The sequence below is a fragment of the Coptis chinensis genome, chromosome 3, assembly GCF_015680905.1.
Source record: "Coptis chinensis isolate HL-2020 chromosome 3, ASM1568090v1, whole genome shotgun sequence".
Taxonomy (NCBI): Eukaryota; Viridiplantae; Streptophyta; class Magnoliopsida; order Ranunculales; family Ranunculaceae; genus Coptis; species Coptis chinensis.
Window position 1 is genome coordinate 58,194,763 of NC_141458.1, and position 27,934 is coordinate 58,222,696.

The 27,934-nt window shown below is 38.5% G+C and overlaps 2 protein-coding genes and 1 long non-coding RNA gene across 3 annotated transcripts; all 3 read left to right on the forward strand.

The window, feature by feature from the left end:
* Window positions 1-10,211: 10,211 nt before the first annotated feature.
* Window positions 10,212-11,523, forward strand: LOC147510180 (uncharacterized). The gene is made up of 3 exons (XM_086598040.1): window positions 10,212-10,677; window positions 10,797-11,463; window positions 11,505-11,523. The coding sequence occupies exons 1-3, from the start codon at window positions 10,212-10,214 to the stop codon at window positions 11,521-11,523; spliced, it is 1,152 nt and encodes a 383-aa protein (XP_086454166.1).
* Window positions 11,524-11,654: 131 nt separating this feature from the next.
* Window positions 11,655-14,240, forward strand: LOC147510181 (uncharacterized). Its single transcript, XM_086598041.1, is given in 5 exon segments — window positions 11,655-12,528; window positions 12,619-12,755; window positions 12,758-12,929; window positions 13,030-13,132; window positions 13,842-14,240. Coding segments are annotated over 5 exon segments (1,626 nt in total). The 5' UTR covers window positions 11,655-11,713.
* Window positions 14,241-16,179: 1,939 nt separating this feature from the next.
* Window positions 16,180-23,942, forward strand: LOC147510182 (uncharacterized). Its single transcript, XR_015216741.1, has 4 exons — window positions 16,180-16,442; window positions 17,555-17,581; window positions 22,762-22,815; window positions 23,710-23,942. It is a non-coding gene; the product is annotated as an uncharacterized LOC147510182 (long non-coding RNA).
* Window positions 23,943-27,934: the final 3,992 nt, after the last annotated feature.

Consider the following 27,934-nt stretch of genomic DNA (forward strand, 5'->3'; position numbering starts at 1 on the left):
AGGACTAAAACCTAAATACGCCATTATAAAGCTAACATGAAATATATTCATGATAACATATTTTGTGTAAAGAGTTTGATCTTGGTCAAAAAGTTTTGCTATATAACTCATGTTTGCAAAAAAAATTTAGTAAATTAAAAACACGTTGGTCTGGACCTTTTCTGGTTACTGATGTCACCCCTCAAGGGGTAATTACCTTGGTAAAACCAAAGGACAACAGTACCTTTCAAGTAAATGGCCAACACTTAAAACATTTGCATGAATTACGTTTGCCCGCTGTGGAAGAAACCTTTTACAAGACCCTGTTTTTTAGGACTGACCCTCTATGTTTGGTGTACGTCCTATATTAATTCTATATTTTGGGAGTACTCCATTAAGATAACCGGACCCTCCATTTGGAGTGTGTGGTTGTAAGTGCCGGATCCTTAGTCCACGTTCATGTAATTCACACATTTCTTTCTTGCACTTTTTTTCTCGTTTCTTTTGAGTAGTGTTTCTCTATGGAGTGATTTATATTTTTATTTGCTTTGTTTTCTACTTTTCAAAAATCCTTTTCATAAAAATTAGAAAATATAAAACCCATAAATATTATATAGATTAGAAAGTCTAGGGTATCTGATTTTAAAAGACCTTCTTTTTCACCACAGCAAATTTTTTTCATCCTATTCCAAAATTTTATTTGGGGGTGGGCAATTACCCCACCTTGTTCTCTTAATTTCATATCTTTGTTTATGCTGCCTTTTAGTCGTATAGATTCGTGTGATGCAATCTAGTCTTCTAGATTTTCCTTCGTACTCATAACTTATGCATTTACGCATTTTGAGGTGTTATTCTACCATTTTATATGTCACCTATGGTTAGATTTGAGTTTTTCCTAGATCATTAGATAGAATTCTTCATGCTGATAATTTCCATAGCTTATTCGCAAAAATTGGATCGTTAACGAATCGGGTATCTTAGTTTTAAGTTTTAGGAAGCAGCAAGCAAAACATGATGGGTATTTCAAAAAAGATTTGGGTTTGGGCCAAAATTCATTTTTCCACCAAACCCAAGATATTTACACCCTAATGACCATCCCATTTAACCACACACACCGACCTATTCACTTCATCTTCCCAAACAAAATTATACCTAACCTAAATCGATCCCAGCGCGCATCGCGCCTACCAAAACCTAAATACAAGCTCGCCATGCGCCTCGTTTGAAACAGACCTCCTCCAACTTTTTACAGCACCTTTCCCCTATCATCCCCTACTTAAACCCCTACCCATATTCAAATTTTAACCTACCAATGGCAGACCAGCAAAAATCATGCCGAAATTTGCATTCATCGTGGAGATTTTCCAGCCATTCTACAGTACAGAGATGCATGCTAAAGGGTGGGATAGAATGTGACACTCTACTGATGAGTACTACCATGAGGATTTGGTGTTGCGATTTTATCAGAATAAGAGGATACTCCTTTCAGGGAGGATGTTTGTGGATTTAGACGGAGTTCAGCGGGATGTGACACACGATTCGCTCACATCCATCACTGGGATACCCGCTAAACAGGTCACCACGGTGTGCATCAGTTGATACTAGAGACGCTGCTTGAGGGTCGTTACAACGATTGTTCTCACTAGGCCAGGCAGCAGTCGCTTAGGATTAAGCAGCTGGCTGTGACACAGTGGCTAGGAAAGAACCTCTGTGTAGCACTTCAAAGCCAAGTGACATCAGCTTGTCATTCTTGCACGTCCTTTGGGTTTTGCAAAATAGCAGTTATGGTTTTTGCCTCATTGACTTTCTGCGTGAAAAGCTTATGGCTGTAGGCCTGAGCACTACACCCCTACCTGTTTTAGTTACTAAGATTATGTTATCTTGCGGTTGCATGCCTGAGTCATCTAGGACTCATATTAAGCTTCACTCAAACGCAAAGGTGTATAGTGACTATGTTCAAAGGCATTGGACATTGCCTGAAGAGAGAGTTGATGGTATAGATCAGGATGAGAATGAATATCCTATTTGTTTTGCTGAGAATGCTATGGATCATGCTACTTCTAATTTTGCATGTTTTTCACTATTCCATAGCAGGATGTGTACGCTTTTTGATCATCAGCGAACCCTATCTACGCTCTGTGAATTGATACAGAGGCGCCAATGTTCAATTCAACGTGATCACCGCAGCTTAGAGCAGAACATTCGAACCATAGCTGATAACCATGCTAACATGCTTAATTCTATAGAGAATATGGAAGAGGCGCAGGCAGCTTTTCAGGGCGAAGTCTTGAGATGTTTGGCCCAATCAAGCGGTTCACCTTCTTCTTCTGACTCTAGAAGTGAGCGTCATCATCGTCATCCTTATGATGGTTCTGGACCATCTTCTTCTCAGGGATAGCTTCTTTCTATTTGATTTGTTGTGATGAAATTGATTTAAATTGATTTTTGTTTTGTAATAACTATTTAATTTTTGTATTTGTTTTAATTTCAGTAACTTTAGTTTTATTATTTGTTTATTGCTTCTGTAGTTAAGTAGTTAATATATTTTGTTTATGTGATTATTTATCTATGCATGTATTGTTAAATTTAATGCATGATTAAGCACATATTCTTTACCATATAGTTTTTATGTTGATATTCCGCATGTTTAGGTAATTTAATTGATCAATGTCATGAACCCCCCTCTCAAATTGTTTGGGGTGGTATATTTTAATATATGTGCACGTATGAAATTGCATGCCTTAAATCAAATTTTTATAAGTTTTGGGTCAAAATATAACAACCATTGGGCCTTGTTTAATTTAATTGGGATCCACAATGTTAGGTACCTGATATTTCGAATAATTTCAAAGTTTTGCAGAATTTCAGAAACTAATCTAATAGAAAAAACCCATTATATGCAACCCATGGGCCTTGTTTACATCAATTGGGATCCATAATGTAATTAGGAACCTAAAATTTTGTGGAATGTCAAAATTTCAGGGAATTTCGGAAGCTAATCATATATAGAAATTCCAAAAAGTGAAATAGAATTCATGCATAGGAAACTATTCTAAAGATATATTTTTTTCACATCTTTTTATTTAGCAACCATCTGCCCTTAGACTTAGCAACCAAACACTATAAAAACAATATCTAAGCATGTAGTTTCATAACTGAAAACCCTAAACATATCGCTGCATCTCAGAGCACACACACGCCTTAGACACGAACAAACTTATCGCGCCCCGCGCTTGTATAAATTTGGTATCAACATTCTTACTCGTGCACCGCTTTTCGAAGGGTTATTCCAAGCACGCACCCCCCCCCCCCCCCATCGCAAGCTTCCAGGCTCGGATTTTCAGGTTCTTCTTCTAACAGTTCCAATACTTCAATTCATTACTTGTTTACTATGTCTACTCCAAAAATTATACCAGAACAGTCTTTTGAGGATCTATTTCTTAATGAGAAGTACGGTGCATACTTTGAGGATATGGTAATGGAGCACGAATGGGAAACCCTACTGGTAAGATCTGATCAAACCTATTCTCCTACCCTTACTAAATATTTTTATGAGCATGTTGAATTCTTTACACGCTCCCATGGAGAACAAACCCTCAGAGTCATGTTAGATAATGAACCCTTTGAATTGACTAAGTACTTAATTGCTTTTTCATTAGGAATTCCAACAGCTGCGCAAGACACCCATATTGATTATATAGCTGATAATGACAACACTTATGATTGGGTAAACTTCCACGAGACCTATGGTGCGGGTATATTTCAAGTAGTACACCAAGGCCAACATAACGTATCTTTAGGAAGCATGGCCCTTAATATGGGCCTTGCTATGCTTTTCCTTAAGCTTAATGTCCTAGGGGATTGGCACTTCAAATCTGTGGATTCCCACGCATGCAACGCCTTCATTGCTTTAGCAGAGGGGCGTCGGTATTATGATATATCCAAAACCATAGTGGTTGGTCTTGCCAGAGCACAGACTGTAAGGCATCAGTACCTTCTTATGCCAGTCATAGTCACACGTATAATGACCTTCTTTTTCCTGGAATTCTGTACACGTTTCACCGATTGGGTCAAGGTTGATACAATGCGCATGATAAAGACAATTTATTGAGACTAACTATTTATGCGTAAACACAAATAACCAATCACATAAACAAGTGCTTAGATCAATATTCCTACTCTCAAATAATCATGAAGTATATAGAGTACAGAATCGTTCCACTCCTAAACTACAAAGACATAAAGAAATTCAACTAATCAAACACAAAGAAACATTGGTGAGAGTAATGTTATGTCGAGAGATTTCTATTCTACGATTATACTATGGATTCAAATAAATATAAATTAACTAAACTAATAAAAATAGGGTTTTGATGGAAGAGAAAGTTATAGAGAAGAGTAATCAATCCACCTAATAACTAGTTTAATGCAAGAATCGAATTATTCATTGAAAAAAAAATCATATTTAGGTTTTCATGCAACGATTCAACATAAAGCCTCAACTTTTATCATCCCTAGCAACAACCTACATCTCTATAGTCATTATTACTAGCATGTAGAATTATTACAACCAAGTCTCTCGACTTAATTACAACAATCCCTAGTTTAATTTATTATATACTTATTTTGGAAGTCATACAATAAACTAAACTCATTGAAATATATACATAATGAAATAATTCTACTAAGCAATCTATTTCTCATTAGGTTTCATAATCACTCCCTCTAATGGGAGGATTAGCCTAATATCATTGGATTAATTAAACTAAAATAATGAAAGGATGACATAATGTAAAGAAGAAGTAATTATTGAATTGAATACTAAGTTTTTTATTAAAAGATTCTAATGGAAGCTACAAACTAAACTCATAAACTAAAACTAACAAGGGAGAGAGAGAGAACCCTAATTTAAAACTAAACTAATGGAAGGGGGTAGCCAAGTTTTGTTTTTCCTTAACCCTCTTTATATAGGAGAGGGTTAGGTTTACACTTTCGTGCATGGGCTTTTAGGCTAGGTTATGGACCCATAAATCAAGTCCAAAACCCAATTTGTTGAATCCAAGACTTCCAATTCTGGTCGTGTTACTGTGGCGTGAATTTTCACCAACTTATACTGCATTGATGGAGACAAGGTTAGGAGTTAGGACCATTGGAAAGAGCTTTCTGAGCCGGTCCTTTTGATATAAAATGGCCCCAATTCCGAGGTTTTAGTCCAAAGATATAGCCTTTTGAAATTCTGTTGACTTTTCTTCAACTCTCTAATCTGATTAAACTTTCACTTAACAGTGTTGACTTGGGCTTTTTAAGGGTTTTTTCTCCATTAAACTTGGGCTTTTTAAGGGCTTTTTCTCCATGAAACTTGGGCTTTCTTCATAGAACTTTCATAGCAATCATTTTAGCTCCTTTTAGCGCTTAATTAGTAACGAATTTACATTTATTTAACTCCGAAGCCTGCAAATTCAAAAGCACCTAATTAGTAATAAACTTATATTATTAATAATATAATTGGCTAAATACAAATACTATTAAAGGGTTTAAACTACAGTTTTGGGCTCTTATCAGCGCACAACCAATATCATAGTCCGTTATTTACGTGCTATGGTTTGGCCTGGCTGGCGCCTACAACCTCACCTAGTAGCCCCTTATACCCCGTCCGAGCAAATTGCACTAAATAGGTTGGCTAGGGTAGATGAAAATAGAATGAAGGCATGGAAAGTTGTCATAGATAGTCAAGACTTAAAGGAGCCTCATTCCACAAGTGAGGAGCAAACGGAGGATAACGCATGATTACCCCAACTATATATGGTAATATTTATAATTTCTTGTTAGTGTCCGCTTAAGTCCCAAACGACTTTTTATTTCCTATTATCTCCATAATTGATGGAACTCATATACGAGTTGCGTCTGCATTTTATTTCTTTACATTTGTATTGTTTAACTTTCTTTTACAGGTGCTCATATTTCTAAGAAAGTTTCTATGGTACTATATATCCTTTATTTTCATTTCATACTTTGTGGACAAAACATGATTCTGTTTGGGGGTGGTATAGAAACACGCTGTAAATGTTTAAGCACATATTAGGTTGTATATTATGTATTATTTGTCGTATAAAAATAGCTTATACTAAGCACTTAGGATAATGATATTATTTTCTTTTCCATGATGATATTAGTCTAAAAATCTCAAGTAGCAATATAATTAAGTGTAGTTCTTAGAAACTTAGGTTAATACGTAGGTAATAGTCATTGTGTATTTTCATTAACATCTTGCATGAGCATGTATAAGTGTACTTGGCAGTATTTTTCTGAGACCTAGGTTAGACTACTTAATTTTACATATCCTATGAGATTCTAGCCTAAAAGCCTCATATGAATGAGTATCTGATTGATGACACAAAGGAGACATATAATATGAGTAAAGAAATCACACATCCACTTGCTTTATCAACATACCATATCCTAAGCGAGAATTTAGGCCCTTTTTGGATCAATATAACTAAAAATTTATACCTATAAGTAATCATCCTCTAGTCTCCCCTATGAGCCTTTCAATTAGCCTTTTCACAACCACAAATTCTTTACCCATCTTTTAAACCAATAAAAATGAAAATAAAATAAAGCCTACCCATCTTGAATGAATCGGAGAATAGGATGAGTAAAGAGAATAAAGAGAAAGACTTGTGGAAAACCAAAAATTTAGTTAGTTGCTTCAGAAAAGGAAAAGAAAAGAAGTTTCCATCCAAAGAAAAGAAAATCAAAATCAAAATCAAAATCAAACAAAAACTCTAAAAATAGAATAAAAGGAGTGAAAAAGCCAAAATAAAATGGCTAAGGATGGAAACTAAGTGTTGAAGCAAAGTAAGACCAAGGTTTTCTTTAGTTACATGTAATTGAAGACCCTATTATCTCAAACTTGTTTATTTGAATATCCATTCCGTTTCTTCTTAAACCATCACCTCAGCCCCGTATCACCTAATAAAGACCTCTAGCTCAATTTGGATTAATTTGGTGTGATAATAAGTGGTAGATATGATTGATCGACCTCGGCTCCTTTGGATGTCATTGAGATTGTGAGGAAATGTGTGCCCACTGCACACTGGAGTGAGCGAAACTTGAGTAGAAAATCAGAGTATTTTTTTCTAGACAAATTGTGAGGACCTATTTAAGGACGATATTCCAAAAGTTTCAGAAATGGATCTGCCATTGTATTTCATAACATAGTTCATAACATGCATGTGTATCTTTAGATGATTTGATTATTATGCGTGTATTAGCTTAGATTTCAAAAGCATTGTTCTTATTATATTGTTATTGAGATGTATAGATATCTGAAATTAATTAGGAAATTTTATTTTTATCTCTTAGTCGTTGTAGTATGAATGAAGTTTATGAGTACTTTCTCTGGAAAACTCTCACGACGTTATAACTCATCTACTAGAAAATTTCTAATGGTTTAACGCCTTATTGCATATGGTCAATGCAATCGCACTCTACGAAACAAGATTAGTTAAGACCACATTTTTTGTTACTTATTTGTTTTTATTTCTCATCTTTGCTTGAGGACAAGCAAAATGTTGTTTGGGGTGGTGTGATAAGCACCCAAAAGTATATTTTAAACCCCTTAATAGTATTCTACTTAGGCCAATTATGTTTATAATAAATAAGAGTTAATACTGTTTACGTGTTTTTGTGCATTTTAGGACTTGAAGCTGATTAGGTGACTAAAGACACCACTTTTGCATGGAAAACGAGTCAAGATGATTGCTGATGAAGTTCTACGTTTAAAGCCCAAGATTCATGAAGAAAAACCTTTTTCAAGCCCAGTCAAAGCTAGGAAGTCAAAGTCAATCTGGGTAGAAAGAGAACAGAAAAATCAACAGAACTTCAATAGGCCGTATCTTTGGACTTGGGCCTCAGAATTGGGCTTACTTTATGTCATAACGACTGGCTCGGAACCAGATTTCCAATGGACCCTGCCTTGCCCCAATCAGAGCTGGAAAAGTAGATAAAAAGGGCACAGAAGTAAAATCCAGCAATTGAGGCCTTTTTAAACTTAACCTAATGGATTTTGAGCTCACTTTAGAGGCCCAAATTCCCCCTTTTTGACCCATGCACGAAAATCTAACCCTAACATTCTCCTATATAAAGAGGGTTAAGGCTAAACACTCAAGATTCTCTTTCCCCTCCTTAGTTAATAATTAGTTTAGTTTAGTTTTAATTAGGTTTACTTTTCTTTAGTTTAGGGTTAACATAATTTAGTTTGTAGCTGCCATTAATTCCCATAAATAAAAGCTTTAGTTAATTTCAATTCAATTGTCTTTTCAATTAAGTCTTCTTATTATTTCTTTTGTGTAATGATTCCTATGACACAAGGCTAAACCTCCATTAGAGGAGGTTTATAAAGCCATGTGAGGATTAGTAGCTATTAGTATTATTGTTTTGCATCAAGAACATCAAGTTCTTCGTTATGAGTGTCTAGAGATATAGCTCATAACGGAGAACTAGAGTATAGAGCCACCACCAAAGAGATTTGTGGTGGAGCTAAAATCTCATGCTACTAAAACCTCGATCCGAGAGGACTTGGTCTTCACTAGGGATTAACACAAGCAATTCGATACTAACTAATAGTCAATCGAATCGCGTGGTGGATTACACCCTTTCTAATATCTTCTCTTCACTACTAAAAAAGTGACTTCTAGCGTCGAACATTTTGCCGCGGCCACTGTAATTGGTGGCTAGTTCCCACTTTTTGCGACGACACATAGAATTGGTGGCAAGACGTTTCATGTTGCCTCGCCTGTGGCTTTCCGTGACAAAAGGCTTATTTCTTGCAACCAGTTCGACTTGGCCGTGGCGTTAAGTCATACCGTTTGCCACGCTTGGTTTCTGGCCGTGGCTACAAGTGGGTATTTTGCATCGATGGTGGCAAGAAGGTTCTTAAGTTGGCCCAAAAAAATAAAGGTGAAGAAAACCCATTCCCGCGGTCTGTTTTATTCTTTCCCTCCGTTTATTTTGGTGAAACAATCGAACCCGAAACTTTTTAAAGAACAAATGGAAATATAACAAAATAGAAATCATAATTGAACCCCCAAACTTCCACCATTTCAGCCACTTTCTTCACTGCTTCCAGCTCCTCCTTCACCTTCTTCACTTCACTGGCTCCTCCTTCACCTTCTTCACTGCTTCCGGAGGTCCTTCACCTTCTCCTGAGGTCCTTCACCTTCAGGCTCCTCTCTTCATTCATCGCGCTTCTCAGGTATAATAATTCATTCTTCACTATTTCTTCCTTCTAACTAGCTTGTTAACAATTCATAACTGATGTATGAGTTTCTAATCCTTTATATATTATTTGTAGTTAAAAAATATGCTTTTTTAAGTTTAAAGCTTTAGCCTTTTATTTTCTTATTAAGAGGTAAAGTTCATAACTTGTGCATTTATATTATTATACTAGCTTGTTGTAGTGGTCCTATTCTAGACACATCACATGCCGTCTTTATCAGTTGTTGTTACTGCTGCTTCTGGTCAAGATGCTCCTTTGATGTCTTCTTGCTGCTAGGAGAGTCTGGTTCTAACTGAGCATCAGCTTTATAGGAAATAATATTCTGGGCAGATCCCGAATCTGTACTCTCCTGATTTTGAACTTCCCTGAACAAAAGAAAAGAAAACTTATTTTCTTGTACGCTCAAAGTTTTTTGTGGTTGAAGTTAGAAATTCAAGTGGGAATATAAGAATCAACTCACAGCACCTAAACCAACGATTAATGAATGACAAAAATAAAATAAAAGCATAATATTTTCTTGCATCGTCTACAACTCTACTCCAAGTCCAGAACCAAGGCGTGTAGAGTAGATAGTTGACAGTTTAAACTTATTTAAAATACAAGAGGAGATAATCAAGTACTATGGGAGTCTCTTGAAATCTCAATCGCCATGAAGGAAATATTTCTAGTGTAGTAGCTGGTCTTGTAGTGAAGAAAGAAAGCAAAAAACACAAAAAATAAAATCTTAAAAGGATCAACAAATAGTGTGGACCATGCCACGAAGTGTAATGTTGTCGGATTAACGATGTGTTTGACGATGTTAATCTTATTAGTGTAATGATCATTTTCTTGTCTTTGTTATACTAAATATTTAATTTTTAAACTTGTTATAGGATATGATATTTTTACTAAACAAGATTGTCATATTTATTGTTTTTTTCTTGTGTAGTAGCATTTGTAGTTCAATATCTTAATGGATAAAAGTTGGATGGATCCATTTGTGGGGAAATGTAGTCGCAAGTATATACTAGGTTGTCAACAATTTATAGAGTTTGCTTGGAATAATCGAAATGTGGAACTCGGTGACGAGATGTACTGCCCATGTGTTAGATGCATTAATATAATGCGATGGCCTAAAAATGTAGTGGAACATCATATACGAAATCGTGGTATATTACGGAGTTATGTCCGTTGGACAAAGCATGGAGAGAGTGGGGAGGTGAATACTAGTCACGAGTCCAATGAGGGTGATGATATGCATAGAATGTTGCAAGATGCTTTAGGATTTCAGAACATAGTTGGTATAGACAATGACATACCAGCTGATCAGAACTCAAATGAGTCTAGTTCTAGCGACCCGCGTACGGATGAGCCAAACGAGGAAGCACAGAAGTTTTACAAGTTGTTGAAGGAAGCAGAAACACCCTTGTACCCAAGCTGTACTAAGACTTCAAAATTGTCTTTCCTAATACGCTTGCTTCATGTAAAGTGTCTTAACTATTTTGGAGTAATCATTCGTTTGACATGTTGCTTGAGGTATTGAATGATTCACTTCCAGATGACATCAATATGCCCAAGAATCACTATGAATCAAAAAAACAACTGCGGGATCTTGGGATGGAGTGCATTAAGATAGATGCATGTCCAAATGATTGTATGCTGCATTGGAAGTATAATAAACCGGTCATGGACAAGGATAATTGTGATATATGTGGTGAGTCAAGATGGATTACGACTTCATTGGAGTGTACAGAGAACGGAGTTAGTTCATCTGCAAAACCTAAGAAAAAGGCTGCTAAGGTTTTGCGATACTTTCCCGTAAAGCCAAGACTCAAAAGATTATTTATGTGCTCAAAAACTTCTAAAGATATGAGATGGCATGCTGAAGATCGTACGAAAGATGGTGCTTTGAGGCATCCAGCTGACTCCGAGGAATGGAAAATTTTTTACCAAAGATATCCTTCATTTGGTTTAGAATCTCGCAATGTCAGACTCGGTATGGCTAGTGATGGCTTCAATCCTTTTGGTAGTCATAGTTCTATTCATAGCACTTGGCCTGTTGTTCTAGTTCCGTATAATCTGCCGCCATGGATGTGTATGAAGCAACCTTTTCTCATCATGTCATTGTTAATTCCTGGCCCTAGCAGTCCTGGAAATAACATTGACGTGTACTTGCAGCCATTGATTGATGAGTTACAGGAGTTATGGGAAAAGGGAGTTGAGACGTACGATGCATCTTCAAAACAGAATTTTAAAATGCATGCAGCTGTTTTGTGGACTATTAACAACTTCCCAGCATTTGCTAATTTGTCTGGATGGAGCACTAAAGGTCAACTTGCATGTCCCTCTTGCCATGAGAAGACATGCTCAAAATGGTTGCAAAATGGGAAAAAGTTCTGTTATATGGGAAGTAAATTCACGCCACTTAATCATAGATATCGAAAGAATAAGAGTTCTTTTGATAACAATACTGAAATGGGAGTTGCCCCAAGTCCCTTTAGCGGAAGTGATGTACTTGCTCAATTACATGGGTACGACCAAATCACATTTGGTAAGGCGGAGTGTGATAAGGTTGGACAGAAGAGAAAAAGAGATGATAATTATCTGCCACACAATTGGAAGAAGATCAGTGTATTTTTTGATCTCCCGTATTGGAAATACCTTCGTGTACTCCATAATCTAGATGTCATGCACATTGAAAAGAACAACGGTGAGAGTTGGCTTGGGACATTGCTGAATTTAGAGAAGAAATCAAAGGATAACTTAAAGGCAAGGCAAGATTTGGTGTTAATGGGTATGCGAAAGTCACTTCATCAGATAGCTAAAGAGGGTAACAAATACTATCTCCCCCGCGCCCCCTATACCTTGTCCTTGACTGAGAAGAGGAAGCTTTGTCAATTCTTGAAAGGTATTAAAGTTCCCGATAATTTTTCATCTAATATATCGCGTCGTGTTCAGGTGAAAGAATGCAAAATACCTGGCCTGAAAAGCCATGATTGGCATGTTCTAGTTCAGCAGCTACTTCCAGTTGCAATACGTGGAATCTTACCTAAGGAAGTTACGTTAGTTCTCGTTGAGCTCTCTAATTTCTACAAGCAGTTATGTTCGAAAGTATTATGGGTTGCAGAGTTGGAGCGTCTTGAGTACCAGATTGCTGTCACACTATGTAAAATGGAAATGATCTTTCCTCCATCCTTTTTTGATGTTATGGTGCACTTGCCTATTCATTTAGCTGGTCAAGCTAAGCTTGCTGGACCCGTGTACTATCGATGGATGTACCCAATCGAAAGGTCAGTATGTAAAGATAATAGTAATGGTTACTTGTATGTTTTGTTGTTAAAATTTGAACTTAAATTTTGTCTTATTTTATATTTATTCAGGTACTTGAACACCTTGAAGAAGTATGTTCGTAATAAGAGTAGACCAGAGGGATCTATTGCCGAAGGGTATCTTGCCGATGAATGTTTGAATTTCTGCTCAAGATACTTAAATGATGGGATTGAGACTAAGTTCAACCGGCCGGGAGGAATGAAGAGTTCCAAGTCGTTGGATCAGATGGAAAGTTTTCTATTTTTTGTGGAAACAGACGTGCTTTAGGGAAGGGGACGTTTCGGACTCTAACAGACGATGAGTGGGAACTAGCTCATTTGTATGTGCTAATCAATTGTGAGGAAGTGGTACCGTTTGTTGAGTAAGTACACCTTATTGAAATTGTGCCTTTGTTAACAGAGATATTATTTATAAACACGTGTCATATATACTCATTATAATTTAAACAATTTTTCATACAGGAGGCACAAACAAGTGATTAGGGATGAGCTCGGGCGGCGGGCAAGTGCTAGGACTGTGGACCGTATTCATAATGAACGTTTTGGTAAATGGTTTGAAAACCATGTAAGTGTTACATGGATGCAGTTAGATAATGTTTTTATCAATTTGTGAATATATCTGTAAATTACAATTTGTGCGTATCTATAGGATTTAGAGGACTGGTAATTAGTCTGTCTAACACAAAGAACAAGGAAAAACTACCTTTACTCTCCCCTGACACATTATTTGTGTAGGATGCATGAAGCTAAGATGTATATTATTTGTTTCTTCCTTTTGTTAATGTAGGCCTATGTAGACTTTCTTACCTATTCCTAGACTACAATTTTAGTTTAGATTAAAAGAAAACTCCCTAACTAGTAGAAAAAGAAAGATTATTGTTATGTCATCCCTAGTTGAATGCCTAGGTTTGTTGTTACCATTTGGCACCTCTTTATATATATCTCTCTAGAATCTAGATCAAATCCAAGGGTGATCAACTAGATGTGAAGCAATCATATGCCTCGCTTCAGGCAAGTTAAGGTTGATAATCTGTATGTATTTTAGTTGGTTGACTGAAGAAGGGATATCCATCTTAATTCTAGCAGCATCATCATCCATAAAAACTCAGGTCACAAAGATTAGTGCTTCTGAAATGTGATTAAACTAAGATTCTTCAGTGCTAGACATCTCCCTTGCCTTTGCAGGCATCTAAGTCGTGTTCTTGTCTGCATGGATATTAAACTAAGATGTATCCATGTATATATTAATTTTTTTTTTCTTCTTATCTTAATAGGTCCAGCAAATGAAAAAGGATGGGGAGTTGGTCAACGAGCAACTTCAGAGTTTAGCATATGGTCCAAGTCGATTTGCTTCTTGTTTCATGGGCTGTGTTGCAAATGGATTTAGATTTCACACAAAAGTTCGCGTGGAGTCACGAAGGAAAACCCGAAACGATGGAGTTTTTGTATCGGCAGAAACATCGAGCTTTGCAAGCGCAAAAGACATGAACCCAGTGATTGGTAGTGTTGGTTATTATGGTGTGCTAAATGACATAGTTGAGTTGCGTTATTGTAAGGAGAATAGAGTGTTTCTATTCAAATGTGATTGGTGGGATGTTATGACTCGCAAGGGAATGAAAATAGATGAATATGGGTTCTCTCGTGAACATTACACGATCCTTAGCTACAAATGAACCATTCATTCTAGCATCTCAAGCTGAAACGTGTTTTTATGTCCAGGATAATTTGGACGATAATTGGCGAGTTGTGTTGAAGACGCTTCCAAGGGACTTGTACGATATGGGTTCAGTAGTTGAGTCGATTGAAGATAACACGTCTTGCATGCACCAAGATGTGGATAACGACATAGCTAACAACACACACGGCATTGATGGTTGGACTAGGAGTGAGATTGATGGAGTAGAAGTTGATGCAGATATTGTTGATGAAGATATGGTTGACGTTGTCGAATGTGATGAAGACTTCATCAGTGATAGTGATTGTGAGGAAGACATCATTGATTTCAGTGATGAAGATGAAGACGACATTGATTTCAGTGATGAATATTAGATGTAGTTTGACTTTTTTTGTGCTGTTTTTTGTTTTGGGAGTGGTTATTATCTGATTTTAGTTTGCTTTATTTCATGCATCCTTTAATGTTATATATAAACATATATTTTTCACTAATGACTTTTTTTATAACAGTTTACTAATGATTTAAGGTAGTATCACTTAACAAGATTGTAATATATTTGTTTCTAGTGTATTCAATTGTTTTACTTCAATGAATTATTTTTTTCGACGATTTAGGCGGGTGCAATGGTAAAAAACGCCCGAGAGAGGATCCTAATGGTGATGAGAGCTGCACGTTTAACTAAGCATTAAATTTCATTATTGTCGATGTTTAATTAATGTAGCTTTGGGTATGTGTACAAATTTGGAAAGTGGGTTAGAGGCACTTCTACCCTTCCTAAGGTATTTGACCAGCCAAAAGGCTCAAAGTTGGAATTGATATGGAAAGATAAACAACCGGTGGGACCTCGGAAACATCCAAGTTTGTTCTCTGAATCTATTGGAGTATTAATAGCAACAACACGTCGATTTGACTGGACAAAAAATTGGGATCTCCAAGATGGAGGCCACAAACAATGGTTATGGGATACCATTAAGGTATGGACATTTGGAGCTGCACACACTTGCTAATAGAAAAACATTGTTTGTTTCGTTTCTTAGTAGAACTATGATTCATCATTAACATATATGCATAGCATTGTTTAAGCTTTTAATCTCTCGTTTTAGGAGTCATGGGAACTTGAGGAGACCTGGAAGGATCCAACTTTGGGTCCAATTTCCGGGGACGAATTCAGAAACAAAAAGAGTAAATGGAAAAGGAACTTTTATACCCGCTATACCACATATGAAGAGCGTCTAAGCCATAGGCCACCACAACTATCGCCAGAAGAGTGGGTTCAGCTTGTGGAGTTTTGGGATACTCCAGAGCATCAAGTAAGAAAAAGTAGTGTAACATTTAACTTAAATATTTTTACATGGTACTATATTGACCAAGATCAATTTGTATGTATTATGTATGTGTAGGCAATTTCTAATCGTAACAAGGCTAACCGTGCTAAGCAAATAGCGAAAGCAATAATCGCTTTGGAAGAATAAGCTTTCCCCGGTTTGAAGAGATAATGGTACATATGCTTATTATTTTTATTTTCTCTGCGGTATTGAATTTGACTAGTAACAATTAGCAAATTTCTTTATGTTTGGTTAGAGTGAAGATTTTTGGAGCACCCCCTTCCCTAGGAGATCTTTTTGTGAGGACTCACACAAGTATAAAAATGCATGACGCTCTTGATGATCAATCAAGAGATTACATTGTATGTATGAGTTTGATCTTGGTAATAGCTTCAGTTTGAATATCTTACTCGGTTGTATGTAATATCATGTATTTTTTTTTTTTTTTTTTTTGGAATATGAAGGACAAAATGAAAGAACTAGCAGGTAGAGATGAAGCAAGGACACAACAACCTCTCACAAATGAGATTTATAGGCAAGTGATGCCTCCAGAGCGGCATGGACGTGTGAGGTTGAAGGGACGAGGTGTAACACCAACCAGCTATTTTGGCTCCCGGTTATCTTCAGACAATCGCGTGAATGACTTGGAAAACCTGGTGGCTGAAATGCAAAGACTAGCGCAAGAGAAGGAAGAGGAAAGACAGCGTGAGATTGAAGAGATTAGGAGGCAAGCACAAGAAAAAGATGAGCAAAGGCAACGTGAAATGGATGAGATGAAGAGACAGTTAAATGCACGAGATGCGGACATGGAAGCGCGACTTATGCAAAAGCTCTTGGAGATGACTGCAACTTGTTCACATCCTTTTTCTGATTAAGTAAGTCAGTCCTTACCTTGTCATCTATCCTATCTTCTGTCCCTTGCTTGTTTTGTTGTTTATATGTTTGCACCCCTCCTTTTCTCCGTCCTTGTCTAAATGGAACCTAGGATTAGACGACGTTTGTTCTGCCTTAGTTCCTAATTTAGATATTTCATCACTCATGGTTGTTTTGAGTGACATATTCTGTAATAGGAATTAAATGGAACCTGGGATAAAAATGGGAACGAGGGAATTGTTGTGGGCAGATTAAGGATTGAGGGGATTGTTGTTGGGATAGTGGGCAATAGTACCATAGACAATGGTGGCAATGCGACCTTTGGAATAGTGGGCATCGTAGGGATTGTAGGGATTGAAGGCAGTGTAGGCAAGTTAGTACTAGGCAATGGTGGCATTGTAAGCTTCGATAGAGACGAAATGCTTGGGAGAGAAGGCAATGGTGACATTTCCACGCAGTTTCTACCCAAAATTTCTCTCTTTTTATCCCCATTTCAACACCATCAATTATTCACCGTCACTTCTCCTAATCCAATTCAAGAAGACTACCACCCTCCTCCTCCTCAAGACTTCTTCTTCGAGCTGTGCAAGTGCATCGTGCATGCCGATTACACTAGTATATTTAGTAACATTTTCTTCACAAAATTGTCTTACTTGAGTTGCACCCATACAACTCTAGTATTACTTGTTGCTTGTTGACCTCCTCTGACCTTCCTTAATTAGTAAGCAAGGAAATAAAATAAAATAAAATAAAAAATAAAAAAAAAACAAAAACAAACAGTGAAACAAACAGACAACAGTCATACAGTCATACTAAAAAAATCTAGGAACTCATATCCTCTGACTTTTTTTTTAACTCTTGTTTAGGTTCTTGTTCTATTTAGGACCGTTCTATTTACTGCATAATGAAAAAGGCAGAAACTTTTCTTGAAATAACAACTAAAACTCAAATATGGGAATGTGACTAAAACATCTTTAGTAGACATGATGATTGAAAGTACAACAATTCATCTTCTTCTTGGGTATGTAGCAGTAGCTTTTGTTTTGGTTATTTACGACTTTAAGTATTTGTCTTGAATCTGCTCTCTTCTGCTTCTATATGTATTTGATTGCAGGCCTATTATAACTCTTGTATATCCTTTGTGAGTTACTTCCTTCCACTTCTAGCATATTTATATTTTTCTTTTGTCAGAACCTTTGAATAATGAGAAATTTATATAAATGGATAAATTTATATATAAAAAAGTTAGTACTAGGCAATGGTGGCATTGTAAGCTTCGGTAGAGACGGAATGCTTGGGAGAGAATGCATTTGGCTTGTTGGCAATGGTGGCAATGTCATTGTAGGCAAAGTTGGAATTTCCGGCATAGGAGTAAATGTAGGCATTGTAGGCATAGGCATAGTAGAAAATTCAAAGAGGAATATGAAAAAGGACTGCTTAATTACCTAGGGCTTCTACCATTTTATTTATGATATGAGATCTGGATAGTCTCTCCTTTCGGTTTAGAGCAAGCTAGGATGTATTCTATCAAATAATCTCTCTCAAGTGATAGTTCTAGAAGGTAAAGACAGGTTAGAATGTATTAGATGGGCTGCTGCTAGGCCAAGGGAGTTCCGAAGATTTCTTGGGGCGAATGCATTAGGACTGCAGCCTTTTTGCATAACAAAACTCTATCTTCAGAAATTTCCAACAAGATATGATATGCTACACAAGAAGGTACCAGATGTTGGGCACTCACTTGCATCTATTTGGTTGTGCCTGAACCGTCCAAAGGAAATGCAAGAAAGCCAAAAGAAAGATACCCCCTCTCTTGTGCAGGAGACTCTCTTTCGGGGGAGGTCTAAAGCCAAAAGTCCCTGTGGGAGTTCCATAGCCTATAGATGAAAAGCCATCACCCCGCCTAGATCCGGGGGTTCATACCCTCAACTAGCATAGGCAATAGAAGCCGGGGTGGTAGATCCATCATATCCGGATGAAGAACCAAAGACGTAGTAGTAGTGTATCTTATCGAAGTTTCCCTTTTTCGCTATATCGCCAAAGATATATCGCCGAGAACAGGAGCATATCCAGTCCCATATGAAGTTGATTCAGATCTAGCGGCTCACTACCGGGCGAAGGAAGGGCTGAAAGTCATTCACTTATTGGCTGAATTTCTCGTGCTATGGGGCGCCTCATATGGTTGGTGAGTGCAATAGCTTCCCCGCGATGATTGACTAGATATCGAGCTTACCGGGAAAGAACCCATATCTAGGAACTTTAGTTGCTTTCGACCTCTGGGGAAGAACGGCCGGGTAACAACCCTTAGAATCTGAAAGATCGAAGGAGGCAGATGGAATTCATTATGTAGTTCGGGGGCAACGACAACAACCCCCCTCGCTACGAAGGCTAGGGATACGCGAACAACTAAGCCATTGACTAATTGAAGACCAATGCAACAAACACCTATCTGATTTCATACACATGCGCCCGAGCAAAATGCAGACCGACAGATAGGAGGTCTACGATCGAATCTTGCTAATTTTAGGTGGAAATCTTGTGGCGTGGAAGAGTAAGAAGCAAGCGGTTGTCGCGACGGTCGAAAGTGCGAAGAAGCAGAGTATAGAGCAATGGCTCACACCGCTTGTGAGCTTATTTGGCTGAAAACCTTACTAAGTGAGCTTGGAGTTGACACGTCGAAATCGAATTCTTTACGAAGTCTTCTTTATATAGGCGAGTCGCGAGCAAGTCTAGTGAAAGAGCATAAAGAAGGTGTTCAAATCCTACCTACATGAGGGTTTTTCACTAGGAAGGTTGGGAGTTAGGTAGGTGTTTATAGTGCGATTTGCGAGCACATCGAGAGGAGTCGTCTTCAAGGGATGAAAGGTGTCTGCCGGTCGCTCCGTTATTTAAATATTCGATGAATGGTAAGGCTGGCTATCAAGTCGAGACCTTCTTTTTGAGTGCTTTTTCTTCCTTGAGGGCTGGACCTCCGATAGCTATGGCTTTGCTTGCTCAACTCTTCCTTGAAGCTTTCATCACCTCCATCGGGCAATCTATGTTATGAAGCGGCTTGTCACCAATCACAATTTTACTTCCTCTTGGATTCGTCAATCGCTCAAGTGAAGCCAAAAACGGAGGAATTCCTAAAGTTGGATTGCTCGATCTCACTCACTGTTAAAATCCGTTTAAGCTAAAAGCACCGGTTTTCTCCAACCTCTAATCCCGCTTAACTCCAACGACAAGGCAAAGGCGGTCAACGGCCGATCCACAAGATAACCCGAAGCAGGAGCAAACCCCGCTTCTACCTTTCTTGCTATCCTTTCTCGCCTGCTGTTAAATGAAAGTGGATTAGAGTTCCCAATGGCTGGTGAAAGTGAAATAGGAGACCTCAAGCTGCAAAGAGAGCCCGAGGTGCTTGACCACCAGTGAATGAGGCGGGCGAAATCTCAATCGGTATGATAAGGACTTGTCCTTACTTGAATTAAGACTTGAATGAAGCGGAAACCCGAGGGAAATCTTTGAATGGTTAGCCCAAAAAGCCAGATCGGGATAGCCGTGCTTACCTCAATGGCGGGAGAGACGGGGTTCGATAACCCTTATTTACTTAGATGGGTAGGGAATCCACGGGAAGAACGAACCCGGGGAGACAATGCCTTTTGGGGTTAAGCGGGCTTACCTCGTGGAATGGCCTCGGGGGGTACCTCAATGAGAGTAGACCCTCTTGCACGTGGAATTCCTCAAAGACGAGGAGAGGGAAGACCGGAGACTTTTCCATTAATTAAGAAGAAAGCCGAGGGAAATCTTTGCAGAGTGACCCCTTTTTCCCGATCTGCCGGGCGGTGTCCTCCCATGACTTTGGAATGCGGGCGGGGAAGCAAACTCACTTATTGAGATAGGAGCACAGTTAGGGGATCCCGCTTATTCCCACCCACAAGCGAAGCTCCGGGGAAGACTTACTCCCAAAAGGCCAACCCTACCCTCACTGGGGACTTCTACTAACTGGAGGAATTCCCAATCATAGATAGAGGAAAGGTTGATGCTACCCCCTTCCTCGACCCGAATCATTCTTTCAACCTTCGCCAGGCCTAACTAACCTAACAAAGAGGAAGCTCCGAAGCTAGCACTTCAGCTAGCATTTGACCGAAATCGGATTTACTTTTCGGTGCCGATTTGTTGAATGGCCTAGGAGTGAAGTTCAAGGGATTGGCTTGAAGGCTCGATTCAGATCGGCGGTTTGTTCATCAAGCCTATTCTCGAGCCTATATCTACTCTCTTTTCTTTTAGAGGTGTACCTCTCCACAAGATCGAACACTTTACCAAGGATTGAATCCAAAGGCAAGAACTTCGGTTGACATCTTGGGTGAAGGTTCCCCAAAAGCTTCTAAGACTCCCCGGCGTTGGCGCAATTCGTTTTCCACGCGTTCTATCTCTTCTCCGACTTGAAAAAGTCTTTCTGGAATAGCCATATCACCCGCACTACACAAAAAAATTGCTTTTATTTTCTTTTTGTCTTGTAGAGCACAAAGGCTCTTATGAGCCTTTTTATAGAGATAGTGTCAAGTAATCTCGCAATGCGGCATGAATTTGATGACAGGCATAATTCTTACTAGTTTTCTGCAGTTGAGTACTAACATGCCTGTGTGGTGAACTAACTACCTTGGGAAGCAACAAATATGCCCCCCAATCACGCTGCCTATGTGAACAAATTAACAAACTTTGCATAACCAGCTTAATTAGCTTTCTTAATCTGTAAGATTATGTGTGACAATAGCATAATACCAATGAAGCAAGCAAGCACAGCGAAAGCTTTCTATCTAGAAAGAATATTCGGATAATGAGAATGAAGCAAGCAAAGGCTGAAAAGAAAAGGAAGGTATGAATGAGGGGCCCGGCAGTGGAATGGTGGTTTGGTCTCCGCCTACCCTACTCGGAATGAGAGTTGCCGACACCGACTCTTATAAAGGGCTGGCTCGCAGTGCCTCTTTTCATCGGTCGGCCGGTGGGGCACCAATTTCGTAGGGGAGATCTCATTTCAGGGGAGAGTGGGAACAGCCTTATGAAAGTAAACTACGAGAAGCTTAAACATGCCATTCCTATTCATGGGTTGGCCAAGTCGGGTTGTTGGGCTTAGTCTTATTCCATACCGTCGGGTTCTGGATTAGTGTTCTTCTTGAGTGCAGGTAGTTCAAAGGCGGAGGTCAAGCTATGATATGGGCACAAGGAGGTAAGGTATATATCTATAGTTCCTTCCTCGGCTTGCATCTTTATTTGATATTGAATTCTATTTCTGAACGAAAGTTGGGTACATTAGGGATCGCTGGAAAGGGTGAGGGCGGTAATAACCAGGAGTTGTAGGCAATCGCTCAAGTGAATCGGAAAGGGTGACGGAATGCTTGGGAGAGAATGCATTTGGCTTGTTGGCAATGGTGGCAATGTCATTGTAGGCAGAGTTGGAATTTCCGGCATAGGAGTAAATGTAGGCATTGTAGGCATAGGCATAGTAGAAAATTCAAAGAGGAATATGAAAAAGGACTGCTTAATTACCTAGGGCTTCTACCATTTTATTTATGATATGAGATCCGCAATGCATTTCCTTTCATTTGTTGGAAGAGAACATTCTACCGTATCAAACGGGATTAAAGCATGGCAGTAGCGATATCCTATATATGGTTGGTATGGATTAGATTGATTGTTATTTCCTTATTCTTACTTGAAGGTTAGATCAAGCTAAGATAGATTATAATAGATGAGTTTGTATCTTTCTTCCCTTTATGTTTATAGAGGGTTATAGGAATACATAATGCATTATAAGCCATTAGCTCAATCCCTCTCTGGATAGTCTCTCTTTTCGGTTTAGAGCAAGCTAGGATGTATTCTATCAAATAATCTCTCTCAAGTGATAGCTCTAGAAGATAAAGACAGGTTAGAATGTATTAGATGGGCTGCTGCTAGGCCAAGGGAGTTCAAGATTTCTTGGGCTTAATGCATTAGGACTCTGACCTTTTGCATAACAAAACTCTATCTTCAGAAATTTCCAACAAGATATGATATGCTACACAAGAAGGTACCAGATGTTGGGCACTCACTTACATCTATTTGGTTGTGCCGGAACCGTCCAAAGGAAATGCAAGAAAGCCAAAAGAAAGATACCCCCCAAGAGAGTAGATAAGTTGTATTAAAAAAATAGATACGCATGTAACCCTTATTTTAATGGATCCTTTAACTATCTTCTTGTAGTTTAAAGCTATTTTTATGTCTGTGTGTGCGCACTAGTAAAATCAGCATTCTATTAAAACACTAAACATATATGGATGCAGTCTAATCATTGATTCATATGTGTAGGCTTGGAAGATATATGATAACAGATGGCTAATTTTGCAAAGGTGGTACAGGCAGGTATGTAAACATGCAGTATATGATATATATTCATATGATGATTCACTTTCCATATGTTGGGCAGCACTTTATCTTGGTACGTAGTATTTAATGGGGTATGTTGATTTTATTTTTCTGGAACTTCAAGATGTCTTAAGGACTTTGCAATAGGTGGCGCTTGTGAAATATATAGAATGTGAACTTTTCTCTCAAGACAACTTGGTTAGGCATTATTTGGTGGTAGCTAGGTGTGTTGCAGTAATATGAAATTTATCTTTTAGGTGCTGCTTATGACAATCGCCTCGTAAAAGCTTAATTAAGACAATGTGTTGCACTCTTCATCTTGTTGTTAAAAAACTACGTACTCAAACTTACATATGGTAGTGAATGTGAAGTCATGAACACTTGTCCCTCTTATTCCCCACCCTTAATTGTATGTTTTACGATGAGCGGAATTTGTTGTTTGAAGCTTAACTAGTGTTATGTGGGAGTGCCTTCTTTTCAACTTCTTCCTTTAGAATTATTCACTGAAGCGACCTATAAAGAAAGAATACTATTTGATCTTCTATTTCCACCACTTACCGTATAAGGATGGCATAGTTTATTTCTCATGGTCATCTTGGCTCGATACAAGTTGAAAGGTTGTCCTAACAACATTTCTTCTCATTGTCTGATATTCTTATCAGCTAAGTAAATTTCTAGTTTTGTACACACTGTTTTTGTTCTATGTTGCTCTCTTTCACAAGCCATACTGAACCTAACCATTTGCTTGGCTTTAAATAGCAATCATATGCATGTGTTTTAACTTTTAATCAAATGTGTTATGAACTTTTAAAAGTCACTTTATTATACTCAAATGACATGAGTTCTTGCATATTCTAAATTTGTGTCAAATAATGTTGTTTGTTTTTGCAGAAAATGAGTACGCATTGATGACTTCTTGTACATGGTCGATTCCGAACTTCATGGTTTTTGAGATTTTGGTGTAGATTGGATAAAAAAAATAGTAGTGTGCTATGCATGCGTGCTGGTTGATTTTGAATTTCCATCATAAGGATTTTTAGTGTGGATATTTTGAGACTTTGTTTTGTGAGATTGAAATACTCCAAAAAAATGGAATGTTTCTCTTGGTACTGATTGTAATTGGGTTATCTACCATTTGAAATGAAATTTCAATTTAGATTCTTCTTTATAGCTTCATGTTTAGATTCTTTTTCATAGTTTCATGATAGTTTTAGAAAAAAAACAAAAAAAAAAAAAAAAAAAAAAAAAAAAAAAAACGCACACACTTTTTGCCGCGGCCATTTGTGGCAAGAAGAATAACCAAAAGCCAGGCCCAACAATCATTTCTGTTGTGTCAATAAAATACATCTTGCAGCGGCCCAACCCGCGACAAAAAGAAATTACTTTATTTTAAAAACAAAATCAATTCAAATATAAAACAACTTCTTGCCACGGCATGGCCGCGGCTAAATGTATCATCTTTTGCCGCGGTGGCAAAACTGGTGGCCAAAAACTTCTTTCCACTAAAATACTGCCACCACCGTTGCAAAAAGTTTTCCCGCGGCAAAAGACATTTTGCCACGAATTTTAGACATTTTGCCACAAGATCTGGCCGCGGCGAAAAATCATATTTTTAGTAGTGCTTGTCATTTAAATTCACTGCTTTCACCATCAAATATATTATTTTGACTTTCACTAGTAAAGCATATTTCTAATCTAGACTTGCATCCAAGTAGTGTACAACTAGAGTGGTGCGAACATGACTACTCTTCTTTATTTCTACGATATTGAGTGTATATTTACTGTTTTTCCATCATATATATATTGTTCACGCATTTCTAAACAAATGTAAATCTATATATTTCAATTATATATTATTAACGACATCTCCAGTCATGAGAAGTGCAGACGCGTAGGAGCACTACAAGAAATCTATCACCTTTCCCACAAGGCAGAGATGATAGCCCCGGCGACCTCTTGATCCGATACAACAGTATCATTCACTAAGGACGACCTCAAAAAAGTATGCCTGCCACACAACGATGCATTGGTGGTCCATTTGAAAATCAATGGATGAACAGTCAAGCGCATTTTGATCGATCCTGGAAGCTCATGCGACATCCTTTTCTATCAGACATACAAAGACATGAGGTACCAGACTTAGTAATGATAGATTCACATGCACCACTTTATGGATTCAGTGGAAACCATACGGACGCAGTAGGAGACGTGGTTCTATCTGTTTCCATTGGAGAAAATGAGGATATGGTGAAGGTCTCAACTCGTTCCAGTATCATTGATGTCAAGTTGTCCTACACTGCCATTTTAGGACGCAGATGGATCCATAAAATTCAAGGAGTTCCATCAACTCTTCACCAAGTCGTCTATTTTCTAGGACCATGAGGCATAATGGAACTCAAAAGCAACCAACTGGAAGCTCATAGATGCAACCACGTCGGCACAACCACCAACATCACCTCTCAGGTCGCAAAGTCAAAGGATACCCAGAACCCCAGGACTCCAAAGCTATCAGTAAAATAACAACAGAACTAGCCAAACCAGAAGCTGCGCCAAGGAAAGTAGAACCTGGAGAAAAATCAATTTAGGCACAACTGACGATCCAAAATTTGTCTATGTAGGGGTAGACTTAGACCCCAAGCTCAAGGAGTAGCTTGTCAATTTTTTATCTCTCAATAAAGATGTTTTTGCTTGGTTGTATATTGGTATGCCTAGAATCAACCCTCAGGTTGCTTGTCACAAACTAAAAGTAGATCCAACAGTCAAACCAATCAACAACGACCTAGGAAACTAACACTCAAATTTTAAAAAGCAATCAACGAAGAAATCAAAAATCTTAAAATGGTTGGTTTCATTAGAGAGGTCGAATACCCGACCTGGTTGGCTAACATTGTTGTTATCCCTAAGAAAAATGGGCAAGTACGATTTTGCAACGACTTCATTAACGTCAACAAGCACTGCCCAAATGATAGTTTCCCACTATCCCGAATCCACCGACTTGTAGACCAGACATGCGGTCACAAGCTTCTATCCTTCATGGACGCGTACAGTGGATACAACCAAATACTGCTAGCAGAAGAAGACCAAGAAAAGACCGCTTTCATCACCGAGCAAGGAACGTTCTGCTACAACTTTCTGCCATTCGGATTGAAGAACGTTGGCGCAACCTATCAAAGACTTATCACAAAGATGTTCAAAGACATGCTAGGAGACACTATAAAAGTGTACATAGACGACATGGTAGTCAAAAGAACCAAAACAAGCGACCACATTTCTTACCTACAGGACGCATTTGCACGATTACTACAAAACAAGATGAAGCTCAATCCAGAAAAGTGCATATTTGGAGTAGCCTCAAGAAAATTCTTAGGATACCTCGTCTCACAACGCCGCATTGAAGCGAATCCAGAGCAAATACGAGCTCTCCTTGACATGTCAGAGCTAACATCCAAATAACAAATCCACAAATTATCTGGCATGGTCTCAGGCATCAATAGATTCATCTCACGAGCATCTGACAAATGCAGGCCGTTCCTCCAAATCCTAAAGAAGGGCGCCCATTCACATGGACAGAAGAATTCCACAAAGTTTTTCACGACCTAAAGACCTACTTGTCAACACCACTCGTTCTGTCTAAACCAAATGAAGGAGAAACACTAGGGCTTTACCTAGCAGCCTCCGACTTCACCATCAACTCAGTTCTTTTTCGTGAAAGCGAAGGGGTTGAAAATCCCGTATACTTCGAAAGCAAGACGTTGTCAGATTCAAAGAAACACTACTCCACAATTAAGAAAACGATGCTAGCTTTGTTATACTCTGCCAGTAAATTTCGTCCATACTTCCAAGCACACGCAATTAAAGTTCTCACTAAGGTGCCCATCAAACAAGTTCTCAGCTCCAACAATAAAACATCTCACACAGCTAAGTGGGCTGAAGAACTCGGTGAACATCACATCGAATTTGTTTCCATAACGTCTAGGAAAGGTCAGGTCGTAGCCGACTTTCTAGTCGACTTCCCTGTTGAAGATGTAAACTGGGAACCTGAGCCAGCCACTACATTCCACCAACCTACCACACCAGACACTTGGAGACTACACGTCTATGGGTCTTTCAATAACAATGGCAGCGGACTGGGGCTGCATTAACCTCACCTGAAGGAGCCCAGTTACAAAAATTCATAAAAATCGATTTCGCAACGTCCAACAATGAAGCGGAATACAAAGCATTGATCACAGGGCTCCACATGGAAAAATAGTTACAAGTACACAAGCTCAAGGCTCATAGCGACTCTCAATTGATCGTCAAATAGGTAGCCAAAGACTATGTCACATATGGTGCAAACCTATTCAAATATCTTTAGGTCGTCGACAATCTGGTTAGATCATTCGAGACATTCTCATTGGAACAAATCCCAAGGGATGACAACAGACACGCAGACAGTCTAGCCTTTTTAGCCTCCAAAACCTAAGGTGCATGCCCTAAAACAATCTACATCGATGTAATGGAGCAGCCCGCCTACCAACATGAAAGCATCAACAACCTTACAGATCTTCAACCTGCACCAAAAGAAGAGATGATACACTCTTGGAAAGGTCCATTCCTTAAATTCATTCTGCATGGCGACCTTCCAATAGACATAAAAACAGCTCGTGTTATACAATTTTGAGCTCGCAGATACACAATCATCAATGGAAGGTTGTTCTGAAAATCAGCTGGGGGACCTCACTTAAGATGCATCACTCCACGAGAAGGCCTACTACTAGTACAAAAAGGGGGTTTTGTGACTATTTTAAAAGGTTATTTGTGACTGTCGTGTTTGAAACGGTCACTAATGACATAAAAGGGTTTTTGTGACTGTTTCTAGAAGGTGTTTTGTTAACCGCATAGTAAAAAACGTGGCAAGTAGTTTTTGTTTTCTGCTTAAGCACAATTGTATACCCGGGCCATTATTTGTCACTGCCTAACCAAATTAGTCCGTGAGCATAGCGAATTCTTGAGGTCGCTTTTCTAAAGTCACCCAAAAAACAACTTGCTTCGTGTCACCCTCTCCTGTGTCTGACCGTACCCCCAAATAACACTTCTTTTTTGTCTGACCGTACCCCCCCCCCCCCTCTTTTCT

What these genes read in the sequence shown, in the direction of transcription:
- LOC147510180 (XM_086598040.1), top strand. Translation starts at nt 10,212, where the DNA reads ATGGATAAAAGTTGGATGGATCCATTTGTGGGGAAATGTAGTCGCAAG. An exon ending in AACACCCTTGTACCCAAGCT is followed by an intron (nt 10,678 to 10,796) that starts GTACTAAGACTT and finishes ATTCACTTCCAG; the next exon opens with ATGACATCAATATGCCCAAG.